The sequence below is a fragment of the Rhea pennata genome, chromosome Z (assembly GCF_028389875.1).
Source record: "Rhea pennata isolate bPtePen1 chromosome Z, bPtePen1.pri, whole genome shotgun sequence".
In the NCBI taxonomy this organism is placed as follows: Eukaryota; Metazoa; Chordata; class Aves; order Rheiformes; family Rheidae; genus Rhea; species Rhea pennata.
Window position 1 is genome coordinate 71345187 of NC_084702.1, and position 24346 is coordinate 71369532.

General features: G+C 53.9%; 1 protein-coding gene across 8 annotated transcripts; it reads right to left on the reverse strand.

The window, feature by feature from the left end:
- On the reverse strand, positions 1-22843 carry DNAJB5 (DnaJ heat shock protein family (Hsp40) member B5). Of its 8 annotated transcripts, none has more exons than XM_062600667.1 (4): positions 22778-22843; positions 13865-14109; positions 8035-8633; positions 1-2251 (listed from the first exon to the last, which is right to left on the reverse strand). In XM_062600667.1, the coding sequence occupies exons 2-4, from the start codon at positions 14073-14075 to the stop codon at positions 2018-2020; spliced, it is 1044 nt and encodes a 347-aa protein (XP_062456651.1). In that variant the 5' UTR covers positions 14076-14109; positions 22778-22843; the 3' UTR covers positions 1-2017. The 8 variants fall into 8 exon arrangements, with proteins under 8 accessions (XP_062456651.1, XP_062456648.1, XP_062456647.1 ...); XM_062600664.1 differs by lacking the exon at positions 22778-22843 and adding an exon at positions 20526-22560; XM_062600663.1 differs by lacking the exon at positions 22778-22843 and adding an exon at positions 20132-20504.
- Positions 22844-24346: the final 1503 nt, after the last annotated feature.

The following is a 24346-nucleotide window of genomic DNA, read 5'->3' on the forward strand; positions in this document are numbered from 1 at the left end:
TATTTTTTAAAATACTTTATTTTTCTCTCAATACTGACATTACAAAAAAAAAAAATACAAAAAAAGGAAAAAAAAAGAAAAGAAAACACTAGAAAACATTCAGGTCTCATTGAAACTGAGAAAACCCCAGCAGCTTGCATCTGCGTGCTGACCTGTCTTCTCGCTCCATCAGTGTCCACCAGGGTCTGCGTGTCGAACTCAGCAGGGAACAGCGGAGGGAAACGGCGGCGTATCCTAACCGCTCAAACTGGTCAATGAACCGAAAGCGAGGCGGTACGGGGCTCACCTCCCCGCGCCCGAGCCGGCGCGCAGCGCGGCCTCCCCGCCACGCGCCGTGCAGCCGCACACCTCGCGCGCTGCCCGCCGGCTCTGACCCCCGGCAGCTCCCCGGGGAGGGAGGGGAAGTGGCCCGGCGCCGCGTCGCGCCGACCGCCCCAAAGGCCCCTCCGCCCCCGACCCCGTTTCAAGTCAGTGATTTTTTTTTTTTTTTTTTTTTTTAAGAACAAGATTGCCGGGGGATTATTTTGGCACGGTTTTCTTGGCGTCGGTTGGACCAGGAAGGTGATGCCGCGGTGGAAGATGAGCTTTTTGAGCTGTGCAAAGCCAGGTCAAACATGCCTCCCGCTCCGTAGGACCCCTCTCGAGAAAAATTGGCTAGAGGCAGAATAGGCTGACAAAGGTAAGAAATATAAAAATTCTCCTGATGGAAATCCAAAGTTTTAAAAAAATACAGCATTTAAAAACAAAACCACCAAGCAGATTGCCTCATGCTCCTCCCAGCTCCACCACAACGCCCAGAAACACCTCCTGAATTAATCATCTTCCCTGTAGAAAAATATATATACACACGTGCATTTCTCTTCCTATGAAAATCCTTAAGGTTGAACTCAAACGCTAGTGAAAAACCACAGCTCTGCTCACACTTGGCTCTGCTTTTGCACCTGAACTTGTGCTACACACATACTATGTTCTCACAGGCATGATGTTCATATGGCTGAACTGATCCCCTGAAAGGCAGGATGAACCACTCCAGGAAATCCAAAATGGGCAGAGAAAACCCTTATGGAGTTGATCTAGCTATCTATATATATGTATATATATTAAAAAAAAAAAAAAAAAAAAAAAAAAAAAAAAAAAAAAAAAAAAGCAGCAATGCAAACTCAACACATCTGAACAAGAAAGCTCCCACCCTGGGCTCCCCCTTCCTTCCTGCTCGCTTGGGTCTTGGCCTGGCAGCAGGCACAGGGAGATGCCGGCCCAGCTCCACACGGTTACGTGGGGCAGACCCAGCCAAGACCTCCAGCCCGAGCAGGGTGCAGGGGGACAGGAGGGACCGTCACCAAGTGCTTTGAGCTCAGCATTTTCATTTGGCACAGATGATGCTCAGTTGTAGTCTTGGCACAGGAGAGTGGACCGCAGTAGGACTAGGTACCATGGTCCCAGGTTAGAAACAGTCCAGCTACAGTGGCCACTGTGTGCAGAAGCGATCCCTTTGCCATACGCACTGTTTCCTTGGCATCTCGGTACAGCTGGGACCCCCGAACAGCAGCAAGTATCAAAGAGGGGAAGAGGAAACTAATATCGGGGGTGTGAGGTCATGTAAAGTCCTATTTACACAGCGTTTAAATTCCTACAAGTCCATCCTCTAGTCAGAAAGGTGGCTTCAAAAGCAGGTGACATAAAAAACAAAAAAAGTGATGCACCTCCCTGGGCAAACAACCCATGCCTCTTGCTTGTGCAAGGCAGAAAAGCTGGACCTCTAGAAAACAAACAGAAAAAGATTGGCAGCTAAGAGAGCCGCAAAGGGCTGGGCAGGAGCCCGCGCTTGCGAGCTTCTACAGCTGGAGTAGAAAAGAGGCCAAGAGGGGCAGGCGGAAGGATGGGTTGGACAGGACCTTGGGGGAAGGAAGGTGGGTTTTTTGCATTTGAAAGTGCTCTAGCACCTCTGCTCCATGCAGGTCGGATGCTGTGGCACGTGCGTTTGGAGTATTGCTGCTTGGAGAAGAGTCCCTGGGCTCTAGGAGCATGGGAGGTGTTGCTTGAGGATCTGTCTCGTCTGGGGGGCTATTCTGTCGGGGAAGCGGATTTTGAACTCCACGATCAAGTCTCCTCGCTGGGTGGGGGCCTTGGGGAAGGGCAGCCCTTCCCCGCGCAGTCTCTTCACTGTGCCCGGCTTGATGATGTCGTTGCAGGGCAGCGGGATCACCCGCCCGTCGATGGTGGGAATGTTCACGGTGCAGCCACACAAGGCCTGCGAGGGAGAGAGCAGAGGGCGACGCCGTGAGCCGGGCTGCCTGCCCTCCCAGTCCCTCAGCCCCGCCGCTCCCCGCAGAAACCCTGGAGTAGTGATGCTGGCCTTGTCTGCGTGGGGCATTGCCAGCTACAGCTCCCAAGGATTTATCAAGAGCGCCCTGAGCACCCTGGCACGGCAGGAGTCCCGGTGGGCACATCCATCTCAGTCCTGCAGGGTTTGCCCTTCTCCTTTCCCGGCACTCCCAAACTCCCGGCAGGTTCTCCGAGCTGGCTAAAGATGAGGGACAAGTCATATTTACCTCTCAGAAATCACACCTGAACCAAAGTAGCCTGGTCCACTGTGACCTCCCAAAGCCTCCTGCCTGCCCACGGCCATGGCAGTGCAGAGCTACCGCAGGCCCGACCGCAACCACAGAGGGAACCTGGGTGCTCTGAGCCACCACCCTGAACCTGGCAGATGCTGTGGCTCACCCCGGGGTGCATCACGGTGGTGGTCACCCGGCACGGCGCTGCCAGAGTGGGACAGTCTGGGAAGAGCCTCCGGCTAGTCTGGGCTGCAGCAGAGCTCCGGGATGGGGACATCCTGGTGCCCATGCTGCCGAGCAGTGGAAAATGTGCAGCATCCCTGTGTCGGGCAGTCCCTGGATTATGCTACCTGTCTCTGATCTCACGTCCGGCTCGATGGACACAGCCCTGAGCTGTGCACGGGGTTAGCTCATCCTCACTGGTGCAAGCCTGAGTCTCCACTGGTCCTGACCTCCTCATATTGGGTGCTGCGAGGTGCCAAGAGCTGTGCAGGAGAGGGGAACCCCAGCCCTGTCGGGGAGAAGGATCCTCACACCCATCTACCGCGCTTCCCAGGAGTCACTCGCAGCAATAGGGCAGGTTAAATTTAGCCTCCTCCCGGCCTGGCCACCCAATCTTGGGGGGGGGGGGGAAACCAGAAATCCAGCTGAGATCATCGCATGCCTCTGCAGCTCATCAGCTGTCGCCCTTCGCAGCTCGGCAACTCTGCCTGGCGCTGGGGGTTATCTATAGCACAGGCTGTGACTCCCCTGCCAACAGCCTCCAAAAGGTTGTGCTGGCGCGGGCCAGCGGTGCAGCTGCGGCACGGCACCGCGGTTTCCTGGAAGTCAGGGCTCTGGAGGGCCTGTTCCCTGCCGCAGGTCCCCACGCAGGCGGAGGGTCAAGTTACAGCATCACACCACTGCCCACCGGCTATTTTTACCTGCTGGCAGCGCAAGAAGGAAGCTGCGGCGAGACAACCCGCCGCGAACTGAACCGCGGTGTGCAGGGCTCCCAGGCACCTGCCCTGCCTCCCCGCGCTCTTCTGGGGCCGGGGGCTGCTGAGCGCATTCCCCCGGAGACGGGAGGGGGACTGACCCAAGAGCTGACTGCCTGGGCTGCCAGCCCTATAGCTCGTCCTCGCGGCCAGGCACTGCCTCCTGCGGAAGCCAGCAGCGGCCGGGGAAGCGGGTGCTGCTCGGCAGCCGCAAGCCGGCCTGCATTAGCGAGCCACGTGACCTGGGAATGCAGCAAGAAAATCCTTGTGTCCTTAAATAACTCAGACAGCTCTGCCATACACGTGGGCACGACCGTCTCCAGGCTTTCAGCAAGGGAGGAAGGCTGCTGCTAAGAAGAGGACTGCGGAGCGATACTTCTGGAAGGGGCGGGTTTGCTGGGGATAAAGCCTCCAGGTGCTAGCGGTTGAGCTGCCAGGGACAGGGTTGGTCCCGTGCGCTGCACAAAAAGCACATGCCCTTCTCAGCTGGGTCCCAGGGTACAGCCCCCCGTGTCCCCCAGAGATGCTCTGCAAAGGAAAGGGGCGAGGATGCGATTTGCTGTTCTGGGGGTGCCCACTGGCATGTACCATGGAAGGCTGCACAAGTCCAGGGGTGCCGAAGAAAAGACATATCTGGCTACAAAATGGGAAGCAGAAAGGGAAAGCAGGGATGGGGGGGCAAGCACAGCAGATGATAGACCTCAGGTTTCCAGCCAAGAGGGCCAAAGTAGCAGTGTCCTTTTATGTGTAGCAGAAAAGCCAGAGGCAAACTGAGGTGCTGCTTTTGCTATGGAGGATATAGGTCACTCTCAGGGCAGCCGTCCTCTGCCATGCAGCATGCTTCCGCAATGCGATGGCACATCGGACTTGGGGAATGCAGTGGGCACCTGCCCGCACGCTCTCCTCTGCTCGGCTCTCACAGCAACGCGGCCAGCGGGAAGCTGGGCATGTAGCTCAGCTTCCAGAACGAGCTTTCGAGAGCAAAATAGGCCAGCAGAAGTGTAGCTAACCAGGATGTTTGCACCCAGTCCCAAGGGACAGGGCTGGAAATGGCAAGGCAGTTTGCCATGCTCACGCTCATGGAGCGGGCGTCACACGTCAGCACTGTGTTCGCCCTGAAAAGCAGAGCAATGTGAGTAGAAACAGGCAGCAACAGTGAAAGACAGATCTTAATGTTTCCTTCCTAGAGCCAAGATGCACCAATTAAAGGCAATTTCTCCTCCACAGTATGTTCTTGTTTTTAATTTTTCTTGCCCAACTTCACTGGCATTTAAGAAAACGGTTGTTGAAACGATACCAGTGACCGCAAGCAGGAGCGTGGAACACTGCGATACGCCAGCGCACAGCGCTCCACCGTAATGCGGGGAGCTGCTCTGCATCCTAGAAAGAGGCTCCACTTATCCCTAGGTATTAAATCCAAGTGGGCTTGATATAGCTAAACCCTGCGCTGAGCTATGAGTGCAGAAATTTAGGTCAGCAGTGGGCCCTCCTCTGCTTGCAGTGAAGCCACGGGAGGATTTTGCCACTGGCTGCAGGGCAACCCAAGAACGTTTCAGCAAGGCTGGAGTACAGATACTTCAAGGAAGGAGACGCCAGGTAAAGGATGCAAAACAGGCAGCTCCCAAGGACAAGTGTTACACGCGCAGCTGAGTGTCTATAACATCTCCATAAAGGTCTCTTCCGGGAGCGTTGCCTGAAGATCTGCCTCCCAGGAGACACAGGCTTTTGCAGCTGTTGGCATAGCAGTGTCACTCCTCCTTCCCTCAGCTCCCACTACGACTCGTGCCTGCAATTCTGCGAATGGACATTTCCCTGCAGCCCACGAGTCTCTGGGGAAGCCCTCTTCCACCTCGGGTTTTTACAGCAGTAAGTCGGCAGCTCCCACTGGGCAGCAACCACCCCACAGTGCCCTGGCCAGGGAGACGTGGTGCCAAATGGGATGAGCATGCAAGCTCTGGAAGTGCTTGAGCTCAGAGACTGCAAGAGTTGCACTTTGGCCCAGCTTGTCCTTTGGGATATCCTTGTCTTCATTTCTAGCTTGACCAAAGCATCGTTTGAGGCAACCTAGGTTTAAAAGTTTATGTCTGTTGGGTTTTATAGGTTAAACGACTGCTGGAAGACCATTGCCTTCCCAGGCTGTGCTCTGGAGGGGACTATTGGATCAAAGAGGAGGAGGATGGCCTCCAGGTTCCCTGCAGGAGCACTGGAGCTGGGCAGATTTCTATCAGAGAGTGGACAGGAGTCCATGTTCAGCATTGCCTGCTCCTGCTCAGGTTCAAGAAGGTGCCCGTAAGGAAGCACTACCAAATGGACGCTGCACTGCCAGGTGCTCCAGTCACCCCCGTCCTGCTGCCGGGCACTGACTGCTCCCTGCCTGAGCAGGGCCATAGCAGGGAGAGTTGCTACCCTTGGCAGCAGGGTGCTGGCAAGGGGTCTCCACCAGAACTGTGAGTCAGATCACAGCATTGAAAGCCTCCTAGATCTGTCTGTTCGCACCACACTGCTGCTCTCTCGTAGCAGCTGAAAAGATGAAAGCTAAAGCTAAAAAAGACAGATTTGCAAGGAAGAACAGTGCAAGGAGAGCACTCAAGGCTACAGTTGTAGGCTAGGTGATGAAGATGTCTGTGATTTATTCCGTCACATACCGAGATCGTGGCATATGGAGTTGGGGAGATCCTGGCATCTGCTCATGCTTCAGAGCACTTAAGCTACTTCTTCTCAAGGAAGATAAAAGTAGCAAAGCATTATCCTGCCCTGGCAAGCAAAAGGATGGGGATGGCAGCCAGGCCAGCAGCTCTCTGAGGATCTCCAGTGAGTTCAGTTTGCAGTGAGGACGTGCAGAGAACAGGAACTTCAGCTCAAAGAGATCAGGAATTTGCCTGGACCAGCAGTTTCCACTAGCCTCTCTTTGTGACTGCATCAGGCAAACCAAATGCCAACACATGCCTTGTTTATGGGCAGCTGGGCAGAGATCACAAGTGTCCTGTGGGTAAGACACAGCTGGGGAACTACTTGGTATGGCAGAGCAGCAGCACCAGTGGCCACTTGTGGCCCCAGCACCAGCAGTTTTAGTAGCTCTCTGCAATAGCACATGGGGCAGGAATAATTTTCTCAGGACTGATGCTCAAAGGGGAACTCCGAGAGTCCTTCCTAGTCCAGGTCTCTGCTCAGGCAGCAAATGAACCTGGACTAACATGGACTGGTCATCAGGACAGCCAGCTTGGGGTTAATTTTACAGATATAGGAATGCACAGAAGGAAACATTTGAGATATGGCATGCATGACTCCATAAATAATGCAGCCTCTCCCAAGTATTTCTGGAGCAGCCAGCAGACCCAGCCACCACAGGAATAAACCTCTTGAATCCCTTTGCACTGTGAAGGAAATTCAATTCTCAGGTCTACAGGTTAACTTGAGATGAGTTTGCTTTTGCTTAGGTTTTGCATCCAGCTCTTCCTGACCCATATGGTTTCCCCTTGCCCCCAGGACACCTAACCATAGCCCCGGCAAAGGCTTAGAGTCACTGCAAAGCTCTTCTGACTTGCTGGCACAATAAAGAGCTTACGGTTCCCTACCCCAGGTCTGGCTCATTGAGCTGATTTCTATTAAACGCATCTGAGAGCATAAATCTGTCTTTGCAAAAAAAAATCAACTCATTAAGAAGACAGACAGTGTCTACAGTCTGAAAGGAACAGCAAATGGCAGCTGCCAAAAATGTCAGTGTTAAATGCAGCTGCCAGCTGGCATTTATTAAAAGGTAGTTAGACAGCAGCAATGAACGGCACATCTTGTACTTGGGTAATCTCCCCTTCCTCTCCCACCTTCGCACAGTTTGTGGCTCTGATGCATCAAGTACCATTGTGACCTCCAGGACTGACAGCCTGAGTGTGTTGGATTTTTGCTCACAGTCAGGCTTTCCTGAATATTTTATTTATTGCCCTCTATCTAGAAAAGCCATAACCAAAGAAAACAGCTGTTTTTGGCTAAAGTGGTGTCTAGGCAAACACTAGGTTCAACCTTTGTCTGTGTGACCCTGCTTTCTGTCCATGTGGGGAGGTACTAGGCACTACCAGGAAATTATCAACAGCAGACTGAGCTACGTGAGCAGCTAGGGACAAAACACAAGCAAACTTGTTTTTCTCTTGTTTCTACAGAAGATCTGGGCTGTCTTCCATATGTGAATACCCGATGTTGAAATAGAAGGACAGAACATATGGAGAAGGGGGGAAATGGTTAAATACCACATTTATTTCCTCAATGAGCAAGGCATATTCAACAGGGACTGCAGTATCCCATGTCCTACACCCAGCAGGAAGGTTGAGCAGCTCTCCAAAGCAGAGCACAAGCTGGTCTCTACAGCTCCTCTCTGCAGAGCTCTTTCCTTGTCTCTCTCATGCTTTTCCTTACCGGCTTGGTACAAGGACTGACTCCCATCTTGGCTCCATGTGCAATGACCCAGTGCCACCTCCCACCCCACAGGATTTCCCACCGACACCCACCTCTTTAAGACTGATGTTTGCAGTGTAGACCACATTCGTCCCATCTCTCTTGAAGTGTGAGTGAGGCTTGTCCTTGAGGATGAAGACAATGTCAGCAGGGATGTTGTCCGGGGTGGCATCCCCTTCCTTGGGGAACGTGATTTTGGTTCCTTCTTTCCACCCCCGTTTGATGACAATGTTTAGGATCTTATCCTCTGTCCGCATGGTCCGGCCATCAGCGTTGAGCCTCCTGCGAGTGATCTTCATCCTCTTGGTTGAGCCATGGTAGATCTCTTCCAGGGACACTTTGAGCTCATGGATGACAGGCGGGTCTTGGACCTTCCTCCGTGTGTGCAGAGACTCCTGGTGCCGCCGGTGAACCCCGTTAATGCCATTGAAACCAAACCGGCCAAAGGCACTGAAAGGGTCATCATCATCATCGATATCCATATCTTCCTGGTCAAAACCATTGAACATTCGTGAGCGGCTGCTAGCAAAGAAGATATCGAAAGGGTTGGAGCCTCCAAAGAAGGATGCAAAGGTGGCATGGGGGTCCCCATGGAAGGTGTAGTGGAAAGTGTTCCCTGAGCCACCTGAAGAGCCACCTCCTGTTTTGAGACCTAGAGGAGAATGGGGAAGACAAGGCATTAACATTCCCTGCTGAAAGCTGCTGGCTTTGCATGGCAGATGCAAGGTTGTGCTGGGCCCCTATGGCACCAGTACTTTCCAGGCAGGAGTGGGGTCGAGAGTATGATCTTTACCGGCTCTGGGCAGTGCTTTCTGCAGCTCCTGGTGGTGCTAGTCACCTCCTCCATCCCAGTTGCCCATGGAGAGTGTAGATCAGGGAGGGACCACCTCAGCCCACATTACATAGTCCTGCCCCTAGGTCCAGCCAGTTCCGTCTTAAAAGCTGTCTGGGTTTTGTTCTGCTACTCCTACTGAAAGACTCATTTGGTTCTCTCTGCTTAAGTCACAGCCTTTTCATTTAATATGTCTCCTGACTAGTCCATTTCCATTTTTGCCCACAGGCAAGCTTTCTTTTAGCCCAGCTAGCTCTACCCCTCTAACTGTGTCTTCCTAATCTAAGCAAGCCAATCTATTCCAGTCTCATAACACAGCTTTGTTTCTTCTGAACATACTAGCAACAACTCTAGCCAAACATCTTTCCTTAGATGAGATTGGGTACAGCTGAGAAAACTGTCAGTGGCCTGAGCTGGAGGGTAAGCTCAAGAACTAGTCATCTCAGGAACAGGTCTGCTTGCAGGCTTTCGCTTCCTGGCAATGAAGATTTAAGCCTTTCAGCAAAATCCTGCACATTAAAGGGGATGAAGCATCCCACCAGACTTTTATCAGCCACTCCAAGCTGCATTTGGAACTAATCCACTGCAATCAACGTATGAGGCCTTTGACATCCTGTCAGTGTTGCACAAAACCCACCTTTGGGTTAGCTATCTGCTCTTGCCCGTTACCCAAGATGCCTGAGCTGCACTAACAGACACTAGCTAAAAGCAGCACATCTAGCACGCTAGAAAAAGCTTTGAACTCAGTAAACCACTGTGCAGTCAGGACTTTTGTTGGCAAAGCACATGGAGGTCAGCAGACCTGCCCTAGCTAATCCCTCCCGGCACAGCGAGGTGTGTAGGAGGGAAACAGCTCTCTGCACATTAGATCAAAGGGTCTGACCTGAGGTCCTGGCAGTGATTTGCAAACAGTGAAGGTCTGGCATCACTATAGCTCTGCCAAAGCACTGTCACATCTATTTAACAGGAGAACCATTTTGTCTGGGGAGGTTTGAGGGCAGAGTTTAAACACATGCGTGTGCTACTCTCCCCTCTGCAAGATAAGGTCTTAGGGATCAGCTGCTGCCACTGGAGTAGAAATCCTGCAGTGGTATTTTTCCCAGGTCAAAGGGAGACTTTATAAAATACCAAATGGCAACTATTCCCACGCAAATCTCCCCTGACAGACCCTAGATAGAGCCTCGCATCACTGCAAACTCCATAAAGTCCCCAGCAGCTGAGGCACAAGACAAATAGCCCCTAAAATAAGTCACACCTGCAAATCCCCTTCAAGAGGGACCACAGAGGAGGTCAGCAGAACACAAGGAGCTATGGGCAAGGTCGTCCATGGCCATATAATCTGCAACATTTTTTTTTCACTAGGGGTGTGAGGGAAGGGGTTAAAACAAGCCTAGCACAAGGACTATTTTCAGGGCATGCCAGTAACAGTAAAGGGCTATTTTTGAAGGCTGTCTCTTGTGCCAGCCCCCTACACTCCAAGTCAGCAGCAGGAGATATGAAGGGGGCAACACAGAGTGGACAAGTTTGCTGCTCTTTTCTGCCTACCTTGTTTGATGAATTTATCTTGCGAGGTAGAGGGCATCTGCTTCACTTTGCACTCACTTGAGAAGGGAGCATCCTTGCCCGGCCTGGCTCTCAGCCTCCTTGAAAGGTGGCAGCACTTGGGCAAGCTCTCAGGCAGTCTGCAGCACCCCTTCCCTCTGTCCCACCAGGCAAATGTCTGTGCTCTTGTAGAGCCCATGCTGTGTGCTACATAGGACTCCAGGTACAGCTGGCATCTTGCAGCCAGGAAAAGGCATGTGCCATACAGATCCCATAGCAGTCCTGTCAAGGAGGTAGTTTGGCCAAGCAGTTTGGCCTTAGGAAAGGGCTGACAGTGAAGAAGGCATTGGAGGCTTGCTGGTGCCCCAAAGCACGAGAGATGTGGTGAGTGACAACACCTCTGTCACACCTCTCAGTGCAGCACTCTGGCTGCACAGGTGTGATTTTGGAAGCTTCGCCCTTCTCAGCCTGGTTCCCTGGTTGGACTTGGGCCACAGGGCAGCAGGAGCAAAGCCCATGGGGCCAAGCTGACTCAGGTCAGTATGTGGGACTCAGAGGCCCCTTGAAATGCTAATCACCAGGCCACATCACTCTGAAAAAAGGGGTTAGTTGGAAAACAAATGTGCATGTGGGCCTGTTGAGGAAGCAAGTGACTGGTCTGGAAGTCACCATCCAGGACCCCGATCTCCAGAATTGATGACAGTCCATGCCCTGTCCTGCAATAGATCTGGGACCAGCTCATCAGCATCTCCTGGGCCCTCCCTCCAGCCACAAAGTCTTCTACATCTTTCATCTCCTTTTTGCCCAGATTCCATGCTTTGAGCTTCTGCGTGGGCTCTCTGGCTATAGCCACATCAGATGCCGTGTCTGCCTGCTCATGTGGCTGTAATTACAGAGAATCCCTTGCAGAGGAAGCTGGCCTCTCTGAGCCCAGGGGATGGAGCACGTTTTGTATTGGAAGAGGAATCATGAAAGGAAGAGGCAAGGCAGCTGATTATGGGCCAACATGGAAAGGCCATTGAGCAAGGAGAGCGTGGCAATGCCAAGAGCATAACCATTTGCTTCAGAAATAACTAGAGAGCAACTACAAGTCACAAGGAAATCTGTGCCTTGCTCTTGCTTGCTCATATGAAAACGTCAGAGATGCCCAACATCATGTGAATGGAAGAAAAGAGCACAAAACAGTGATCCTGACCACATGTGCAGTGGGAAAACGACATAGCACTAATTCTGCCCAGGATGCTGCACAGAGAGTCTGAGGTAACCACCATCAGTTACCAAAACCACCCAAGGAGTTTGGTTTTGTTGGTACTTGAGCCACATGGGACTGGTGCTGTGATCTTTTCAGGGAAATCCATGCCCCTCAAGAAGGGCTGAATCTGCTGTTAGCTATTCCTGCTTTGTAGTAGTTCCACACTAACTCCGTGCCTGTGGTTTCTCTGTCATGGTGGCCAAAGTGGGTGAGATTGGCTCCTGTAGCAAGGGCATTTCTCCAGGCCACAAGTGGAACAGGCTCTGGCTGAGGCCAGCACAGGCTCCGTCGGCTTTGGGGTCCACCAGCACTGGAGAAACCCTGGCAGCATGGGGCCGTTCGTCACCCAGGGAGCCCTGAAGGGGAGATGACCACAGCAGGTCCTGAAAGAGTGCTTGGGCGGCTATGCTCGTGTGTTCGGCCAGGCTGTGTGGTGTCGGTGCTAGGGTCACTGTAGGCACTGTGGAGTCTTTTATTAAGGAAAGGAAGGAAAATCATTCACACACTGGGGCCAGTGACAGAGAGGCAAGACCAATTTCAGCCCCAGGCTGTCCATCCTCCTGACACTAGAGAGGTGGTTTTCTGCTGTATTTTTTCCCCACTACTCAATTCACTTATTTTAGCTACCTTTGGCAATGGAGTTTCCACCTCGTCCTCAGAAAGCCTCTGTCCATAACAGATCGTACAGCCAGGAGTTTTACCCTTATGCAATCGCCATTTACCTTTGCTTTAATCCCAAGACACTAATCAAACCAATAGGAAAGCAGGGTCCAATTTCGACGCTGCCTTCAAGGAAAAGCTAGTTTCTTGCTTGAGATAGCCACATCTAATTTTAGACAGCAGCAAATCACTGTGGCTCAGTGAGTCCCTTGTAGCAGAGACATGATTAACTAGTTAAGCAACTGGTATAAGGCAACAGTGCAAGAGTGAATTGCCAGGCAAAGATTTTCTAAAGTTTTACACAGCTCTATATTTTTGCTTAGATAAACCAGCAGGGAGTTTCCCCAGGTCTGTCTGTGCTTTCACACCCAAGAACCTGCTTTTTAACAGCTCAAGGAGCCTTTGGCAACTTCTCCATGGAGCTCCTCTATTTTTCCCTTAAGTCTCTGATGTTTCTAGTTCCCCAGCAACTTCCGGGCAGTGGATACAATTACATCAGGGGCAACAGTGTCTGTATCCTCCGAAGACTTGTTTGCTTAAGGATGGCAGAGAGAGCCTTCTCCTTGCCTGCCAGGAGCAGGACTGGATTGATAAAGGTATCTCTGACCACAGCATATTTCTGCTGGTGTCTCATAGGGGGAGGCACCTGCTTGCTGGGCCTGCAGGAGGGGCTGCATCTTCCACTGAGCAGCCTGTTTATACTAGACCTTCTGATCTTTTAAGCACCCAAGTCCTTGGCTGATTAATGCAGATGCTATTCACTGCTCTCCTCACCCTCAGCAAATGGGGTTGCAGACTTCCATATTCGACTAATAAGGCTGTGTGTGGCTCTCCTCCTCCATGCCAACCAAGAGACAACAGCAGCCACTTAGTTTCAAAACAAGAACCTATTACTTAAATTGGGAAAAGCTTTGAATCATGTAGGTCAGCCTGTACCAGAGAGAAAAGTGGGAATAGCTTACAAATGGCACCTCAGAGCATGCTAACACGGACCTTGCAGAGGGGAAATCAAGGCAAAAGGAAAGGTTATCTGCTAGAAAATTCAGGACAACTGAAGAGTTGTGTGTGACCTAGGAATCAAACTCCTTTCACTTCTGTTATGTCAGTAAGTGATTCAGCCTTTGGAGGCAGCACTGAAGAGCTAAGAAGTGCCAGCTGGCTTCCTGACAGTCTGAGCTAACTACCCGGGGCTACTAGCCCCGGCAGGGTGATTCCTCGCCTGCTCTGTGGGCTGAGGGCAAGGAGAGCCGGGCCTGGCCATGGGTGCGGAGCCGTTGCAAAAACGGCTCCAACCTGCTGCAGAGCAGTCAGTGGAGAACTGGGTCGAGGGATTATTTCTGGCAGCGAGGCGAAGCGGCATCAGCAAAGTGTTTGTTCTCCCCAATTCTGTTACTAGTAACCTTGTTTCGGAGGCAGGAATGAATCACGGGGAGAATTCCGGCCACACCGCCTACGCTGCTGAACGCCTGCTACATGGTAGGGTATAAAAACGCTCCCTTGCCCATAAAAACCTACTTAGATCCAAAGAGAGAATAATCTGGGGTGCCTCTGCATGCAGGACACCCCCGCCTTCAGGCAGGAGCACTGGTCACCTTACCTTCTTCCCCATATTGGTCATAAACAGCTCGTTTCTTGGGGTCGCTCAGGACATCATAGGCCTCTGCAATCTCCTTGAATTTCTCCTCGGCGTTGGGGTCTTTATTCTTATCCGGGTGATACTTTAGGGCCATTTTCCGATATGCTTTCTTGATTTCATCCTCGTTGGCTCCAGACTGGATGCCCAAAATCTTGTAATAGTCCTTTCCCATGACCGCGACGGTGCCTGGGGCTGAGTATTTATTCCTGAAAGCAGAAAGATAGCTCTCTGTAACACAAGTATGGTACCCTGGGAGCCAGAAATTGGACTAGCACACACTTATGACGGAGCTATCTCTCCCCTCATCGCACCGGCCAGCAACACCAGAGCCAGTTCAACTCCACATTTTCCTTGCAAGTGGCAAAGTTAAGCGCAACGGTGCAGGGCAGCCACAGGCAACATGCTAGTGCTGTAGGGCTAAGACGCTCCTTGGCTCCGGGTTTGCCTGCCCAACCTGCGAAGCAGGGACAGAGGTACTCATCTTCTGTGCGAAGCTTTCAGGCTTATGGACAGGAAGCACTAAGCCAGCACACAGAATTATTATATGGACAACGCCAAGGCTAACGTCACGCTAGGTCACTTGTAGGCGTGACCATTCCCCCCCCCCCCCGCCCCCACGGAGCAAGGAGGGCTCTGCGGAGTTTAAAAGTAGCTGTCTCCCCCCTCAGCTTGGCTTGACGTCTCACGGGGATTCAGCAGGGAGAGGGATCTGTGCACACCTAACGCAACACAGGGTAATGACTGCAACTTTTAAAGTGGTCTAGGGGGGTGGCAGCACAGACTGAAAACCAACAGCGCTGCCGCATTCACCTCAAAGGAACTTCAAACATTTTGTTCCTCAAAGCAATTGGCATTCAGCTGGAGGTAAGTGCTTCCAGCATGTCAGAGCTGTAATTTGTATTTAGTGGAGAGAGAACGAAGCCGTTAGACAGAAACATCTTGTGATGGTGGGAGTTTTTTTTTTTTTTTTTTTTTTTTTTAAACACTTTCTAGCCTGACTTGCACTCCCTTTAAATCTTCAACTAAATGCTGCAATCAGTCAGAAATACTAAGTGGTGTAAGAGGTGGTTAACTGTCACAGCCTGACACAACGCGGTGAGGTCAGAATAGAGAAGCAGCTCCCTGGATTCACTTTCTTCATCATGTGGGTGGCTTAGGACAGAGCTATGCCTATACTAAGGCATTGGAAACTCAATGGACATAACCCAAGGAAGGAAACGGATGGACATTAATTCATTCCACAGGCACGCTGCTGGAGCAGCAAAAGCCAGCAGAGACATGGAAAGCCAGGAGAGCTCCTAGAGAGACATGAGACCAGCTATTCAAAGCAGAAACAACGGCTAAAATAAGCAAGACCCACACTCCACCAACAACTCTGACTTGCTCCTTACCCTTCAGTTTTCCAGCCCTGTGAACTGTCCCTCCTGGACATGACCTGCTTTGCCCTGCCTGGCACAACACATAGCTCAGTGCTCACTCCATGCCATGCTGTTCTCCAGATGTTGCCCCCAGCTCGCACTCTGCTCTTGAATGCTTTCTGCTAAGCAGTCATGCTCACATCCTGCTTCCTTCTCCAGTTCTCTCTGGGCTTCCACCACATCCTTGCTCCGAACTGCCCTGTCCCCAGCTGCTGTGCTGAGCAGCTCCAGCCCTTTGAGCCCCTCCAGCAGACCAATTTCTACGTCGTGTTTGAGCTTTTGCCTTTCAGTCATGCAGGAGTCATGCAGGTTACCAAATGCTCCCACCTGTCTTATGGACTCCGTCCACAAGCAGATGCTCCTGGTGGCCACCAGCTCTAACGAGCACTGTTGGGTATCCTGCCTACCCCTTGGAAGTGCACATCTGCAGTGCTCCACTGAACCCTGGCATCCAGGGATGGGCAACCCAGTCTGTCTTGGGCAATAACCAGTCTACAGCCTGGGAGCTACTGTGGGAGCTTGGAAATGTGCAATTTACCCAATTATCTCAATGTTCCCGTAGATTATGATTATCTGAATCAACAACTTGTGCTACCTCTGTGTTAGCCACAGAGCAGACACTTTCCATTAGAGACCCCCATTAGACCTGGAGGAAGACTAGGTATCCAACACAGAATGCTGGATCAGTTCACAAGCATGTGAACTTCTGGAGGAAACAGCAACGGGAAGTGGATAAAGGGCTCAACCTAGGGTCATGCCCACTGGCACCTTCACAGAGGCAAGCTCACATGAACAAGGGCAGGAGAGTGGTTTATACCAGCAGGACATCAGGCACTTGCTGGAACTGCTTGCCCCACCAGCCTCAGGGGCAATTGCAAAGATCAGAGGCAACACTGCAGCCTGGCAAACCAGCACCAACACTGTGCTGCGCTATTGTTAGAGACACAAGAAGGCCTCTGGGGGCGTAAAGAGCATCCTACAGCATCTCTAGATCCAAGCTTCTAAATGCCAGCACGTTTCTGTACCAACACAGCCTCCAGCAAGAGCCCTCCAGCTTCTGTGCAAAGAGCAGCCGTATTTAACAAGCCCACACAGACATTATGAGATGCTATACCCCATACCCACCACCGTCTCTGCATCTGTTCTGATGACTCCTAGGATTCTGCCCTTTCCATGTGACAGGAGGACTGCAAGAAGTCCTGAAAGTTGTCCTGAAAGATCATTTTCTTAAGGGCAAGCAACCAACACTACCCAGACAACTTGATGTTACAGATTTTCTTCTCCAGCTCTCAGGAAGGTGACAAGGCAAGACCACAGATACCCTCAGCCCCTGGCACAGCTGCATGCATTCAGAGTGCTGCTGTGCAGATCACCTTCTCACTTTGGCCATGTGTCTCCACCCATCTCTCTGCCCCGTTCCACTTTTGCACTAAATTGTAAAAATAAGTCATTACCATAACTGTTATAGAAGGTGATGTGAGTAAATCCAGCTTCACTTTGAGCTGAGCAGTCAAGGTCAGCTTTTACTTGTCTGCTGACATAGCTGGCAGTAACCTGCTGATGCCCCCCAGATTCCTCATTCTAACACCTCCCAGCTCCCCCCTTTCCCACAAAAGCCTCTTGTGTCTGTAGAAGCTCCTTACAAATGCTTAGAAAGCCACCTTGGTGTCCTCATTGCCATGGTACGTACAAGCTTGGCACACCAACTGTCTGATCCCAGTCCTGCAGAGCAGAGCAGCCTTGTTCCATGGGATGCCATCCTTGTACGGTGCCAGGCAGGGTTCAGACATTGACTGAGCTCCTCAGCATTCAGGAAAATTAAGGGAGACCAGCCCAAGAGCTGGCCACTGGCCTGACAACAGCCCCTTTCTAGGTAACCCAGGGGAAAAAAAAAGCCCTCCCAAGCAAGGTCAAATGAAGCAGAGCTGAAGACAGCGTCCTTTTGCACCTGATCAAATCATGGCCCGAGTCATGGAGATCAGAAACACTAGATTTTATCCAGGTTGCTGTTACAACAGAAGCCAGGTGCTGCTAGCAGGACCCACATCTGCAACCTAGTGTACCGTACAGGGCACGGTGCCTGGCTCTGACCCAGCACAGCTGTATCTGACAGCATTATCAGTCCTTCCTACCTGCCTGACACCCCACAGCAACTCTTACAAAAGGATGGCCTGGCCCAGACAAACCAGTATTTCCTCCCTCAAGACCTCTGATCTTTACCATCAAGAGGTCCTTGGCATGGGGGGATGCCTGCTGGGGGATGTTCTCGGTGTCATGCTTTGAGCAGAACCAGACACATCCTTGCAAAGCCGATACCTGTCCCATGCCCCAGCACTGCCAGGATCCTAAATCACACAGTACCTCATTTCCCAGTTTAGTCACCTGGTGCTGTCTTCCCCAGCAGCCCGCGTCAGGCTGGAGGGCTGAAAAGGGAAGGAGAAAGCAGGCAGGAGCTCTGGAAGCTGTGAATTCTTTCATCTGGCTCCCAGCGGGGCTTTGGGAGCCTTTCTCAGGCCGGCTGGCTACAATAAAGCAGCTGAGAAGCAGCCCCACACACTGATTTACTATGACGAGTCCTGAAGACAATTAGACTCTTGCAGGTGACCTGGTGGGTTAAGCCATGCTTCGGAGGCGACATTCACATGAGTGGTGGTAAAACACGACTCTGTCCCTGCAAAGCTTTCCTCCCACCTCCCCAGAATCAGCTGTGCCTTCCAACAACTCCTCTCTCCCATTCTGTTCAATCATCCTTTTCTGCCTTCCCATTTAACCCTCCAGGGAACAGAGTGAAGATGCTGCAGAGCAAGAGGTTTCAGACAGACAACTGACTTCAGCACCTGCATTCACCTTCCAAGCTGTGACACCTTACAAAAATGTGTCATGTTCAGAAAAGCCCCAGATGTCCAGTTGTGGAGAAAACCACAGGCATCTCTCAGCTGGTGACCACACTGCTGAGATAACTCAACATTTTTTCGCCTCTTAAAAATAAATTCTTTGTTCTAGCCCTTCACATGACATCAGACCATGCAACCCCTGGATCAGCGAGCCAGCTGAATAGCAATCATTTGACATAATCCAGCTACTTTATACTCATGTAAGGGAACAAACCCACACAGATAGTGCCTTCAGTAAGATTTTCCATCTCGGACTGTAAGGTCACCGCCGGATGGTAAGTGATGCCAGAGGATCATGCATCAGACAAAGACGGGCACGGACAGGCACCTCGGGTCATAACACGTTATTCTTCAGTAATGAGAACACAAGCACAAGACACAGAAACCCACTTACCGAAACTTTAAAAACATATTCAGAGTCCAAGCTGACATTTTTAAAGGCTCTAATTTTATTTTAAACATCACACTGGCCACAGGTTCTTCACCTCTACAGTGCTGACAGCTAGCACGTGCCCCTCTGGCAGGCGCTGGAGGGTGGCCTGGGACGGAAAGGAGGAAGCCACCCGGGCACACAGCGTACAACGCTCTGCAGTCGCTATTGTGGCAGCCTCTCCCCGGTTCCTTCGGCACAGAAAAGGGAGGTCCTCGCCCGCGGAGCGGCCGCGGGTGGCTCTGAACTCCGCTCTGAGGATAGCCGACGCAGCTCCGAAACGCCAGGGGTGGGTGGGTTTGGCTGCAGGGAAGCAGGCATCAGAGTGGTTCACAGAGCAGCCTCCACGCCTGGCGAGCAAGCCTTCCTTTGTGCGCTTCCTAGCAGCGCTCAGCCTTCCCCTCCCCGCCACCGAGCGGGGAAGAAACTGTTCAATGAAGTCACTTGACAAGCAGTAATTTTCCTCTAATTGGTTTCTTGTTGCTTTCTTGGACTGAGACACAGAGGAGCACCCGGTTCTCTAACTCAGACTGCGAGCTGCCATTCACGACTCCCAGATTAAGACATTTCTGCAGCCAGCTCAGGCATCCTTCCCGCTTCCTAACCTGGAGCTGCCACGAGATGCCCGACCCTCAGCAACCCATTACCTTAATGTTCCCAACGTAGTCACCTCCTGCAGTAAAGCAGGTAAAACAGTGAGAACAAGGACCCCAGCGTCCCTGGGTTTCACCAGAAATTAATTGCTCATTGCCTCAATTGTGTCAGGGTTGCTGCATCCACAAGACGAATCAGAGAGGGAGAAAAGTAGGACAGCAATGATGCACGAGTTGGAAAAAGTAACATTAACCATTTTGCACCTTCCCATCTTTCTCCTTCAGACTCATAGGAGTCTCCGTTTCCCCCAGGTGCCAGCACTGATCCCCCACACCGGAGCAGAAGGGGGTCTGAAAGCCACCTTTCCATCAAGTGACTCTAACTACCCCCCCATGCTCTTAATTCTTCCCTCGCTGGAGCTGGGCACTGGGATGGTGCCTCCTCCACACCAAATAGCACAAAACCTACTTCTGAGAAGTCACCTTCACACACACATCTATGCCTCTTGCTGCCGGGCACCCGAAGCGCGCCAAGGAAATTCAATGCCACCGTGTCCCCCCATCACACAGTAACCTCAGAGCATCCTCTCCGTGCACGCAGGCTTCCCGTAACCCGTGCTGCCCGTTCCCGAAGCAGGGAGCGCCAGGCTCCCCCAGGTGTCGACCCAGACATCGCCTCAGGTTTCCCACCTGAGAAATAACCCTCGGGGAGCCAGCACCCCGAGGGGTGATAGTCCCCAACCCAAAGCCACCGCATCCCTGGAGATGGAGGTCTGGTCCCATTCCTAGCACCTTGCCTGAGCGCAGGGGATGCTGAGCAGTGCTGCCGGGCAGTGGCTGCCCAGGGAAGCCCAGGGGCCGGTACCGGGAAAACGCCGGCGCTCGGTGCGTACCTCTCCGCGCGGCTCCAGAAGAGCAGGATGGCCGGCATAGCAGCGCTGGGGCAGGCAAGCCCAAGTTTGGTCAGGCACGGCAAGGCAGGCTCCGTGCGCCAGGGCAGGCAGAGCCACCCGTGCCCGTGCTGGCTGCCAGCCGCAGGGAACCAGCCAGCAATGTCATGACTACACGCAATGAATCATCCCTTCCCCAGCCGCCTCCCCCTCCCCACTGCCAGCCCCACTGGGGTGCTGGCACCTGCGTGGGGATGGGGTTAACCCTCCCCTTGCTGCCTCTCCCTGCGCAGCCCCTCTTGCAAGTCCTGCTGAGGTGCTGGCAACCATGTGGGGATGGGGTTAACCCCCCTCAATGCTTCCCCATGCATGATACCCCCCCCATTTTTAGACTTACTGGGGTGCTGTCATCAGCGTGGGTTTGGGTTAACCTCATTCACTGCTTCCCCACACTCAGTGTCCCCCATGTCCAGACTTATTGGGGTGCTGGCATCTGTGTGGGAATGGGGTTAACGCCCCTCATTGCTTCCCCAGTGGGAATGGGGTTAACGCCCCTCATTGCTTCCCCATGCATGGTGCCCCCCCTCTCCAGCCCCACTTAGTGCTGTAGCTCTGTGTGGGGAGGGAGTTAACCCTCCCCTTGCTGTCCCCCCCATGCACAGGCCCCGTTGCCAGCCCCACTGGGGTGCTGACACCTGTATGGGGATAAGGTGACAGCCTGCTCCCCCTGTCCAGCCCCACGAGGATATACTATTAGCCCCACACATGCCCCATGGGGGAGAAGGGTTAACTCTCCCTCCTTACTGCGCTCCCTGTCACCAGCCCCATTGGGGGACACTGTCCCCTCAGATGGGGACTGTGGTTATCCCCTTCCTTGCTACCACCTCTAGCCCCACTAGGACACACTGTTATCTCCTGTTGGGGGGAGAAGAAGGGGTAACCCCTTTTTCCTCCTCAGCCATCCACCCCATTAGCATACACTGATACCAAAGTTGGGGGAGATTAACCCCTTCCTCACCACCCCGTCCAGCCCCATTAGGACGCATCATCATCCTCGAAAGTGGGAGAGAGAAAAAGGGTTAACCCACACCTTGGCACCCACTCCAGCCCCACTTGGACATGTCATTGCCCGCTATGGGGGAAAAGAAAGGGTTAACACTTTCATTCCCCTTTTGCCCCAGGGCCTTAGGGTTACACTATTGTCTCCAGGAGTGGTAGGTTTAACCCCTTCCTCTCCCTCTCCATCTCCATTGCAGTGTTACCCCCATGGGGTACAGGGGCTAACCCCTTGTCCCCAGCCATCCAGCCCCATCAGGACACCCTATCACCCCATGGGTCAGAGGGGCTAAACATCCCTGGCAGCCCCATCGGGATATCCTGTCACCCCATGAGGCACAGGAGTTAACCCTTCCAAGCCCCATCAGGACACCTTGTCAACCCATGGGGCAGAGGGGTTAACGTCCCCCCTCCAGCCCCATCGGGGCACCTTGTCAACCCATGGGGCAGAGGGGTTAACGTCCCCCCAAACCCATCGGGGCACCTTGTCAACCCATGGGACAGAGGGGTTAACGTCCCCCTCCAGCCCCATCGGGGCACCTTGTCAACCCATGGGGCAGAGGGGTTAACGTCCCCCCAGCCCCATCGGGGCACCTTGTCAACCCATGGGGCAGAGGGGTTAACGTCTCCCCCAGCCCGATCGGGACACCTTGTCAACCCATGGGGCAGAGGGGTTAACGTCCCCCTCCAGCCCGATCGGGACACCTTGTCAACCCATGGGGCAGAGGGGTTAACGTCCCCCTCCAGCCCCATCGGGGCACCTTGTCAACCCATGGGGCAGAGGGGTTAACGTCTCCCGCAGCCCTATTGGGACACCTTGTCAACCCATGGGGCAGAGGGGTTAACATCTCCCCCAGCCCCATCGGGGCACCTTGTCAACCCATGGGGCAGAGGGGTTAACATCTCCCCCAGCCCCATCGGGGCACCTTGTCAACCCATGGGGCAGAGGGGTTAACGTCCCCCTCCAGCCCCATCGGGGTACCTTGTCAACCCATGGGGCAGAGGGGTTAACATCTCCCCCAGCCCCATCGGGGCACCTTGTCAACCCATGGGGCAGAGGGGTTAACGTCTCCCCAACCCCATCGGGGCACCTTGTCAACCCATGGGGCAGAGGGGTTAACGTCCCCCTCCAGCCCCATCGGGGTACCTTGTCAACCCATGGGGCAGAGGGGTTAACGTCCCCCTCCAGCCCCATCGGGGCACCTTGTCAACCCATGGGGCAGAGGGGTTAACGTCCCCCTCCAGCCCCATCGGGGCACGTTGTCAACCCATGGGGCAGAGGGGTTAACGTCCCCCTCCAGCCCCATGGTGGTACCTTGTCAACCCATGGGGCAGAGGGGTTAACGTCCCCCCAACCCCATCGGGGCACTTTGTCAACCCATGGGGTAGCAGGGCTAACCCTCCCCACCCCGCCTCCTCGGGACCCCTTGTCACCCCACGGGAAGGAGCGGCTAAGCCATTCACGCAGGCCCGGCAGGCCGAGGCCGGTGCCGGTGCCGGGCTGCGCGGCCCCGGCGGGCTGCGGGGCGGGGGCAGCGCCGCAGCCCCCCCCACCGCGGGGTCCCGGTGCCGCCCGCCGCCCCCGGCACTCACCGCTCGCGCTGTCCCGGGGCGCCGCGCACTTGCCGAGCCGCCCCCCGCCCGCTCCCGGGCCTGCCCCCCCCCGGCCTCCGCCGCGCGGCCCCGCCCCCGCCGTGACGTCAGAGGAGTCCCGTCCGCGCGCCCCGCCCGCTGTCCGCCCCGCCCCGCCGCGCCCCGTTGGTCCCGGTGGGTGCCCGTCGCGCCGCACCGCGGCGCTCATTGGTCAGACAGAGCGGGAAAGGCGGGGCGGCTCGCCCCGCCAGCCGGGCTCGCCCCGCCTCCTTCCCGAGGCGGCCCATTGGACAGTTTAAGCCGGCGCCGCCCCTCCTCGTGTTCTCATTGGCCGACGGCGCTTTGCAACCGCCCACCCCACCGCGCCTCGGTGGCTTTTTATAGCGCCAGTCGCGGCGGAATTCCCTCGGGAATCTTCTGGAAGCCTGTGACGTCACTGAGGCGCAGCGCGTGCCGGTGGGGGTGGGGCGCGTGGCTGCCGCTGGGTGCAGTGTCCACCCCACACGCCGGGGTTGGGGCTGGGCCTGGTGGGCCCCTCAGGGCTGGGGTGGGTAGGAGGCACCTTTCTCTCTCCCCTGGTGCGGGCCTAGGACCTGTTGGGGAGTTGCAGTGGCCCTGTGAGGTGGTATCTGTGTCCCACAGCTGTTCCCTCTCTAGATTGCCCACACCCGTGGCAGCTCTGGGCAAGGGATGTGTCCACCCTCTGCCGGGTGGACCTGGTGGGTCTGCTGAGGGTGTTGTGGGACTGCCTGTCCTGGTGCCAGTGGCTGTTTGCGCTTGGAGCTATGCAGGCTTGTACTTGTAGGGCAGGGCTTCCCCAGTTCATGAGGCTCCTGTTGCCACTGCTTTTACTAGCTGATGCTGAAGCATGTTTCTTGCTGTTTTGGTGTTAGAAGCAGTTTGGCAGAGCTCAGAGGTGCTTCACGGGCCTCAGGCCTGTCCCAGGATGAGAAATTGGAAAGAAAGCTTACTGGGAGCAGGTTCACTGAAGGGTGAAGTTCCCCAGAAAAGAAGGGAGCAAACATCCATGGGAGGTAGGAACAAATGTGAGTCGTCTCCTCACCCTGTACAAGGTGTGCTCCTTATTGCCCAGCTATGCTGGTGAGCTTGCAGGACAGCACGTACTTCCTCAAAGCCCTGCCTGCCTTAAGGCAGTGCCTGGCTGCACATACACCTGGCTGGGCTGGGCTGGGAGTGGGAGCGAGCCCTGTGGAGTCACTGTGTGGGGCCCTTCTGGGAGCTGCTCAGCTGCTGTTGTTTGGAGGGTGTGTGACCGGAACAATGTGTGAACATCTGGTCCCTGGGGACAGTGCTCTACCTGCATCAGACACTGACTCACTGAGGAGTGAGTCCCATTGCAGCAGGGGCTTTTCTGTCAGAGTGTCAGTGGAGACACCTTGGCCCAGAAAGGGCAAAAAGGTTTGCCTAGGGGTTTGGAGCCCTAAATGCTTTCTGGCCAAGCTGAGAGCCATCTATTCTAACCGTGTTCTGCATGTGGGCATTTCTTAGGGATCTTTTTCACTGGAACAATCCATCAGCCCCTCTGAAATCCAGATCATGTGTGAGTTC

Bases quoted from the DNA above. Each gene is read 5' to 3' on its own strand.
- DNAJB5 (XM_062600670.1), bottom strand. From the start codon at position 18,677: ATGTTTAAAATAAAATTAGAGCCTTTAAAAATGTCAGCTTGGACTCTG. The intron at 8,634-13,864 runs GTAAGGTGACCA...ATTCTCCTCTAG, and splicing joins TGACCAATATGGGGAAGAAG to GTCTCAAAACAGGAGGTGGC. The intron at 2,252-8,034 runs GTGGGTGTCGGT...TCTCCCTCGCAG, and splicing joins CAAACATCAGTCTTAAAGAG to GCCTTGTGTGGCTGCACCGT.